The sequence below is a fragment of the Abrus precatorius genome, unplaced genomic scaffold, assembly GCF_003935025.1.
Source record: "Abrus precatorius isolate BTA unplaced genomic scaffold, Abrus_2018 Scaffold2, whole genome shotgun sequence".
In the NCBI taxonomy this organism is placed as follows: Eukaryota; Viridiplantae; Streptophyta; class Magnoliopsida; order Fabales; family Fabaceae; genus Abrus; species Abrus precatorius.
Genome location: NW_020874362.1, coordinates 19,098,501 through 19,107,676, shown reverse-complemented (window position 1 = coordinate 19,107,676; position 9,176 = coordinate 19,098,501). Strand labels below are relative to the sequence as shown.

Here is a 9,176-nt window from a genome sequence, read left to right as displayed (position 1 = left end):
TCATTCTTTTATAAGTATCATTAAATATACAAATTATTAACTACATTATTTAATATCATGGGTATTTTTGGAATAAAATTTATATTTATGAAAAACATAATATACTTAATTGCTTTCTTTGACCTTAGTGATTTAGTCTTTTGTTTCCTATAAAAAGGACTGGAAGGAGCATAATGTTTACAAAATTCACTTAAGCCATTTTAACATTGCTTAAGTGAAAGTTTTAGGAAAAAAAAATTGGTCAAGGGAAAAATATCACTTAAAGAGTATTCAAAAATTATTTAATAATATAATTTTTGTTTAAGCAAATAACTATTAACTTAAGGAAATAGACCTCTCTTAAGCAAATTCTAAAGATAAATAATTCTTGCATTTTTAGTTTAAGTGAAAAAAATAACTTAAGAAAAAATTGGTAAAATTTGTATAGTTATCACCACATAAATTTAACTTTAGCGAATATTGTATGACTGAAACAAATTTTGCAAATAATGATTTTTCTACATTTCTTTGCATTTAACTACATTTCTTTAGTCATTACTCATATTCTAATATAGCTAAGTTGTTCGTTGCTAAGAATATTGAGATGAGAGTATATGATCCTTTTCTTTATTTTAGTTAGTTTCCCTTACAACGCATTTCAAAGCATGACAATACAAAAGTTTCATTATTTGAATTGTTAGATTTATGAAATAGATTTACATGCTATTTATGAGGGTAAAATCATGTGCATGTGATATTCTAATAAAATAAACAAATACTTTGAGTCGCTATTTCAAGTAAAAATTACTTGATTTTATTCAATTTATTAGGTTAGGTATCTCTTTCAACTTTTAAACCTTTAATTTCAATTAGTTACTAAATTTATTAAAGTAGCGATTAGAAACATAGGAAATACTCAAATTAGTTTAAGAGATAAAGATAAAAGACATTGTATTTGAGAGAACATAATTAAATTTCATGTCAATATGAAGAAAATTCACCTTCGAAATTGTTATAGTTAGATTTTTTTTTTAAAATTATCTTCAAAAATTACTTCAAAGAATCTATTTTAAATATATAATATTTTTGACATCCTTAATTTATAAAATATTTAAAGAATTAAAATATAAATACTATAACTTTTAAAATCTATTATAATAAATTATTTTAATAATTTATTTATAAGTCATATAATAGAAAGAGTTATGTTATAAATTATGTTAGCTATAACCAATGATATATATATATATTTCAAGATGTGTCATGCTAGTATTTTCATGATCCATAATTTAAATAGCTCTAGATCTACTCTAGCTTGAGAATCTTACTATTTAAATTTGTTTAGATATTTTTTTCAAGAGATATTTTTTTCCTAGTTTTCACCTTAACCAAATTCAAAAGACCTTCCGTAATCTCCCTTAATTTGCACCGTTAACATTCCAGAATCCAGATTCCTAATCAATCATATATCATCTCATGAAATGCAGGCCTCTTCAGTGGTTATACATCTCTATGGTCTTATCACCCAAGGTTGTATCTACGCAATTAGCAGGCAAATTTACTTGCTTCACTGATTTTATTTACACTTGTTTCATGCATTTTAATAGTTGATATTTCGTCATCCATGTTTCATGCTGAAGCCTACAACGGTTGATTGAGGGAGTAAGTACTTCCCTACCTTTAGAGTAAGCCATCTAACACGAGTGGTTATTTTTTCTAAAAAAAAATGAGAACAAAAACCTACTAAATAAAGAAAGATAAGCATAAGGGAGTACCATAGGAGTACGGAAAATTTGTTGGTGATTGAGAAACAACTGTCATCTATAGGAGACTGCTTTGCACAATGTTACTGAAGAACAAAATAATTAGTTTATTTATCTCTGACATGTCTTTTAATGATATTGATACATCAAGTTTGGCCTAAAATCAACGAAAAACTACTGATGTTGCGATTACTCCCTCTTTGATTTGGAAAGGGCTTTCTTCCTCTGTGCAAGCATGTATGTGTACATATGAGGACTACCTGCATAGAATTATGTCATTCAGTCAGTTCAAGTTCAAGATCAGTGGAATAAATGTTAGTACAGTAGAGAGGAAGATGTTTTGTTCATGCCTGGAACGTAGATTCCCATTGCAACAATCGCGGCATAAAAGTAATCAAATGATGAGTTCCATTTATTGGGCATCCTTATGCAATACTTCTCAGATGCCTGAAAAATACTCTCTTAACTAGATAAGCCAAGTTATTGATAAATCATTTATTACAAATTTTCACTATTGTCAATCATCAGTAATATACTATCATTATCAACTCTCCTTCATTCCCCTTTTACCAATTTAGGAATCCTACAAAACTACGGGTGATCAAGGTTTTGAAATATAAACCAAAATCCAACAGTAAACTCAAGGGCAATCCAGAATAAGTGTTTTCACAGAAGAGAAAACTGCTATACAGTTACCTTCCTCACGAAACTAAACTTCACAAATTTCTCCTTGTATTGAGGAATTCCTCGTAGAATACTTGTTCTTTGTTAGATGATTAATACAAGGGCAGAAAAGCTAGATATATATTGGTGACCCACATACAAAAAAAACGAAACGATTTACTGCAGGTTTAGATCTAACAATTCTAAGAGAATTGAGGACATTAGCTATTCAGATTCTTTACCTTAATGAATGGCAAAGCAATGTATATTAGACCAACTTCACTGGTTATGCCTGTTGGATACAGAACTAAGAAGCTGCTATATCTGCAAAGGAAGAATTGCAGCAATTCTAAGAGGGAAATAAGATTTACCCCGTACTATACTCCATGAAGAAGACTTAACATTTAAACTTCATACCTAAGCCACAAAAGCCATGATGGAGCAAATCCAAAAGCCTCCTTGAAGCCAAAGAAAGAGAAGCGAATGATCTGCAATTGCAACAACAAGGAAGATTAATATGAATATTAATCTGTTGATACTCCTTTTTTTCAATCAATGATTTCACCATGGAAACAAAAGGACATGGATACCGGAAACAGAAGAAAAATTACAAAGGAAAATGGGGCACCAAGCCAAAAGGTTTTGTCAACCCAGCCTTTGCTTTAAATTTCAAAACTCAAACTATTAGGTTCGTGTAAGTTATAACCATTAAATCTATATATTAACACTTTTATGGACAGACATACCCAAGCAACTAATTACTGGCATCCTCAATCTCTAGGTGCTCTATTTTCATTTATCCCATTTCAGCAACAGGCTTTTTCATGACATCTCAGGATTGACTCTATAATTTTGGCAATAGAAACATGAATTTGTGATTTGTAGGATTTCGCAAGTTCAATATATAGAGACCACCAGCAACTCTGTTTTGTTCAAAACTGAGAGCATATATATATATGCATTCACAAACATAAAAATAGCATATGTCATGATATCCAGTTCAATATATGTCCATTTAAGGCAATTACAATCCCAAAAATTTACTGGGGCCTACATATTTCATTATAGGATATTTTGATTATAACAAAAGAAGCAACCTGAAGATAATTCAATTGCAATGTCAATAATTTAGTATTTTCCTTTTCTCGCTGGATTGGTAACTAAGACTTAAGGCAAACGTTTTCCATCACACTCTAGACTCTACATCCCATAGTTTCCTTTGCTCTATAACTTATAATCACCTTGTAACTTATAATCACCGTGTAACAGCCAGTGCTAACTTATTTGTTTTGTCTAATACCAAATAAGTAACACAAACAACAGACTATGCAGCTAACGTGAGTATCACATGAAAGAGCAATCATGAAAGACTTGCCTCAGTGATGGACCAGCTGATGAGCAGGGAGGTAACGAGTACATGAGTTCGAACCTGTCATTCAAAGATGTGGTAACTTTTCCATTAAAGAACATGACTGAATGCTGGATTAACAAATTAAATGGCATCGTGCAGAATAGGATAAAAAAGGGTTCTAAATTATGGTCTGCAACCAGAATTGTGGCCCCGATATCAAGGATTTTGTGGCCTCTGCAACCGCAATTGCGATCACATCAACCGCATTTATCCACAATCTTCTGCAATATCAAGCATCGTGACATAATTGCAACTGCGAAAGCAACTACAATTTAAAACACCGGAGAAAAAAAGTCCAAATTTGTCTTCACCTCAGGGAAACTCCATAAGATGCCCCAGACCAGGTACAGTCTTGAACTTATCTGTGGCAATGTTGCTGTTATTGGAGACCTCACCAGCCCTTCAACATTGAAAAAAAAGAAGTCCATAAGCAAACTAACTCTAACATCAATTTTTATCTTAATTAAGCATACAACTCTTCATATTGAGCAAGGGATTACTCACCAACCAAACCATGAAGAATCTAGCAAATCATTTAACAAAACGGCGCCCCAAAACAACAAAAAAAAAACAAAAAGACAATAGCATGAGCTAATTCCGACAAGAAATTTAAAATATTCCGAGAAAACAAACAAAAGGGTGTGTCCATGGCTAGGAAAAATAAAACTTTTCCTATCAAGTACCTCTAATACAGCAGCGGTTTGAGCAAAAAGCAAAGGTTTTTCTGCAGCATTGTAAACATGTTCATGACCAGATTCTTTCAATGTCTTCAGAGCAAGGTAGAGAACTTGAAACCTGCGCAAATTAAGAGCTTAAGAAAGAGATCTGAGACAAAAGGGTAACAGGGATGAATGAGTGTACCATCCAAAGAAAACGGTCCAGTTGTAAATGGAGAGGTAGAGGCGCCTTAGGAGAGAGAAGAAAGAAGCCATTGAAGAGAGATCTAGGCGAAGAAACTCGAGAGGAATAATTTAAGGGCGTTGGTTAATTATTAAGGGAAGGTGAAAGATGTGATGATTCTTTTTACACAATTCAAAACGGTTCAGTTGGGTAGCTCAACTCCTCAACCACTTTCATATCCGTAATAACATGTGCAAGTTGGGAACGGTTGTCCGTTGGCAGCCGCTGGACACGATGAAAGAATGAAAACCAAATCCATGTTACCTAGCTTATTAACTCTACCAAAAACGTGTCCGACAAATAATAACCTTTAAGATAACTACATTATCATTTAATAATAATTAAAAATTTAAATAATTTTTAAAAATATAACAACTGAATATATAGTTCTGTAAGAATCAAAATTAGAATAAGATTTTTTATGATATTAAAACTATATTTAAATCTTATTTTAACAATTATCATGAGTTATTATAAATACAAATACACATTAAGTTGTTCTTAATATTATTAATCAAATATATTTTAAATCAGTAAAATTTAAATGCATATTAATATAATTTTTAAATTGTTTAAGTTTTTTAGGTTAACAATTTAATCGAAATATTTTTCACTTGTTGCGCTCTTCCTTTACACTTTTAATTATAATAAATTGAATTTTATTTGTAACCAATATTAGTATAAAAAGTAAAACCGATATATTATACAACTTATAAAATATTTTATTTAAAATTTTTAACAAAAATGTTTATTAATAACTAATATAATAAAATATTTGTTAATAATAATTAAAATATTTATTTTAAAATTTATAAAATTAATTTAATTTTAAAAAGTTTATACAAATTTATATTAAATTTTTATTTTAAAATAATATTTTATTTTAATAATATTCATGTAGTATATGAAAAATTCACTAATATATAATAGATTTTTGGTAAAAATTATAGATTCGATAGTATCAAATGTTATAATTTTTAATAAAAAATATTATTTATTATTTTTATTATATTTCTTAGACACACATTAACAAAAATGTAGAATTAAAAAGTTTTCAATAAAATTAATTTGGAAATCTTACATTTGCATGTATAAAACTCAAATACTATGATATTCTAAATTATTATTTTTTCATTTAGAAAATCATTCAACTGAATTTAAATAGTTAATTTTTAACATTTTATTTTAATTATTTACTTAAAATAATATACTATTTTCACTTTATACATATTACATTCCACTTATTTTTGCTTACAGTTACATTTTTGTGTTATTATTTCTTCCATGAAATAGATTGACTTATAGTAGATTAAATTATTCTTTTTAATATTGTTTGATATTTTTTAAGCTTTTGCAAAAAAAATTGAAAAAAAATTAAGTATTTTATAAAGAGAACTCATAATTTAGTTATGTAAAGTTATATGTGTCATTACATTAGTCAGTCAAATAATTTAGTCATTATAATAATCCTCCAAAAATTTTGGCCGTAAATCAATTCTTCAAGGCCCGACTTATTAATCTAGTTATAAATTATTATAAAAAGTATAAAAAAAATTGTATATTCACCCCATTTTGATTTAAATTAGGATAAAATTAATATATATTAGTTCCTGTAAATATAATAAAAGTTAGTTTTAGTCGACCAAAATTTTGTCCGGTGATTTTATTTTTACATTTTTTTTAAAATGGTATTATTACATAAAAATGACTGGTTATGTATCTAAACATCACAGATCATATGAGATCTTAGACTGGTTACTTTCGATACATACCATGTTACTATTAATAATAATTGAAATTATTTTTAAAATATAAAAATTTATGTGGATAAAATTTAAAAAATTATAAAAATATATTTATAAGAATTAAAAAATTAAAATTTTAAATTGACGTTGCTGTGGTCTAAAATATGAAATTTCTATGTTTACTTTTTTCTAGGACAAAAAAAAAAAGTTTTGCTACACTTAAATGGAGTTCGGAGAATAGATAAATTAGTAGTTAAATTATTATGCAACAGGTTAAAATGAGAAAATTATAAAAATGAATTTGAAAATGTCAAAAAAGATAGACTTAATATTTTTGTTTAATTTATGAGAAAGAAGAAAAAATAAACAAAAAATTAATTATTTTGATAAGCTCGAATAAATAACTTTTTATATTAATTAGATAAAAAAAAATGAGAAGATTGTGTTTATAACTTTTAAGAGAGAAAAAAAAGAATATTTTGACCAAGATGTGAGAAAATAATTAATAAAATAATTAAAAATAAATACTAAAATGAGTGAAAGAAAATAATTGAAAAAAAATACCAAAAAATTAATTATAACATCTTAGAAATGTTAACAATCGGTCTTTCAATAATTTCAAACAAACTATGTTAAAAAGTTTGCAAGAATAAATAGAATATAATATGTCCTCCTTAAATATGTGCATTTATATATGTATAAAATAGAAAGTATATTCATTTATCTATCCATATCAAATTCTCAATATATATATTCTCCCCCTTTAACATAATCTAAAGAAAGACATCAACTACCATTGCAATAATATTTGCAAGCTACCATATTTGTATTGCATTTTGAGGTCAAAATTTGATAAGATGAGAAAAATAGTGAAAAATAAATTTTTTTCTCATACTTATTACTTTCTTCAGATAGTGAGAAGTTAATCTATTATATGAAACTCGTTCATATGTTAACACATGATAAGACATGTATCAACCTTAGATCTGTCATATTATATATTGCTTCATTAAAGTGACACTTATTATTTTTTGATGATTAACAAATTATACAAAAAATGTTATTATTATGCTCTATGATTGTGGTGTCATAACTTATAATTTATGTTTATGCTAATTTTTTATGAGTAAATCCTTTGACTAACATAGGAAAGATTAAGATATGTTACATGGTGATTAAGAATAAAAATGCTTCTATATCAATTTAGAAATAATTGTACTCATGATAAGTTCAACTTCTCACAACAAAATGATCATAAGAAGCAAGATATTGGTAAGAAAGTTGATTGAAAAACTTAAAGAAATTATTAGAAAGCTATTTAATTAACTTTAAAAGTAGAAAATTTTTAAAAGTGATTGAAGAGTTAAGAACCATTGACCATTGTGAAAAACTCTTCTCAAATTATTTTAAAGATGGCTAAGGGACAAAGAGACATTAATGAAAAAAAATGTTAATATCTAATTTATTTGTAACTAAGGTTCTAAAATACTAATTAGAATGTTTTTGAGTATAAAGTTGTTGATCAAACTAAACCACAAAGGCTTTGAAAAGAATATCATAATAACAAAAATGAACTACTATGCTATCATATATACTTGAGTTAATATGAAAAAATTAGAAAGATTAGCATAAAATACATTTTGTTGGTGACTAATATGTATACTTTTAGATTTTTTTTATTCTAAAAAGTACATTGAAATTTCCTTACATCTTTATGCAATAAAAATTAAGTAATATTGATCAATTAATAAGCTCAAAAGAATTCACTTAAAATCCCATAATTAAAGGACTAAGGACCTACTTAAATAATTTTTTCATTCACAAGTAAGAGCGTTTTAGAGTTAAGAATGGAAATGAAGGAACTTTAGGGTTAAGAGTTTGCACCATCAAACTCACATTAGAAAGTCAACATGCAAGGTGGACACTAAAGATACACATGTTTAGGTATTTGATATCAATTCTATAGAATGATTCAAAAATTAATGAAGATGTTACTCATATAATACAAATTAGGTAGTTAAAATAGAAAAAAAACATCAAAAGTTATTTATGACTGTAAAATATCTATTAAGTTAAAATGAAAGTTTATTGTAATATAATAGACCAATTATTCTATATGGTAATAAATATTGAGTATTAAAAGAACAACACAAAAGAAAAATGGACAATAGAAAAATTGAGAATGATAAGGTAAATGAGTAGTCGAACGAGAAAGAACAAAATAAAAAATATGACTAAAAATTGTCTAAGGTGATTTGATTACATGTAAAAAAGACCAAAACTTTGGATACATTAACAATAAGAGTAAATTGCATGACTTTTGGTCTAGTAAAAAAAGAATTAAGAGAAACATAAAAGAACTTTAGATGAAAATATAAAAATAAACCTTTTGAGTAATTAGATATTTCAAAATTTAGTTTTTGACTGAAATATATCATGTGATTTATGGAATATCTAGTAAAAATAAAACTTTGTTGTTGTTATTATTTAGTTCTTATTTATTGTTTTTAGTTATTATTATTTTTTACTATTTTTATTTTTAGTTCCTTATTGTTCTTTAATATATAATAATAAACATGGAATAAAAAAAAAGCTTAAATATATATTTTTTATCCTTGTTTTATCATAATAACTTGATTTTAACATTTTAATTTTTTTAATCTTTATTTTTTTAAAATTAACCGCTTTTGATCTTACTTGCTAATACAATTTAAT

The 9,176-nt window shown here is 26.6% G+C and overlaps 1 protein-coding gene across 1 annotated transcript; it reads right to left on the bottom strand.

Moving 5' to 3' along the window:
* Nucleotides 1–1,766: 1,766 nt before the first annotated feature.
* LOC113858516 (very-long-chain (3R)-3-hydroxyacyl-CoA dehydratase PASTICCINO 2A) lies at nucleotides 1,767–4,949 on the bottom strand. The gene is made up of 9 exons (XM_027491199.1): nucleotides 4,678–4,949; nucleotides 4,500–4,611; nucleotides 4,321–4,339; nucleotides 4,128–4,216; nucleotides 3,781–3,834; nucleotides 2,823–2,893; nucleotides 2,648–2,729; nucleotides 2,093–2,189; nucleotides 1,767–2,002 (listed from the first exon to the last, which is right to left on the bottom strand). The coding sequence occupies exons 1-9, from the start codon at nucleotides 4,746–4,748 to the stop codon at nucleotides 1,932–1,934; spliced, it is 666 nt and encodes a 221-aa protein (XP_027347000.1). The 5' UTR covers nucleotides 4,749–4,949; the 3' UTR covers nucleotides 1,767–1,931.
* Between the last annotated feature and the right edge of the window lie 4,227 nt (nucleotides 4,950–9,176).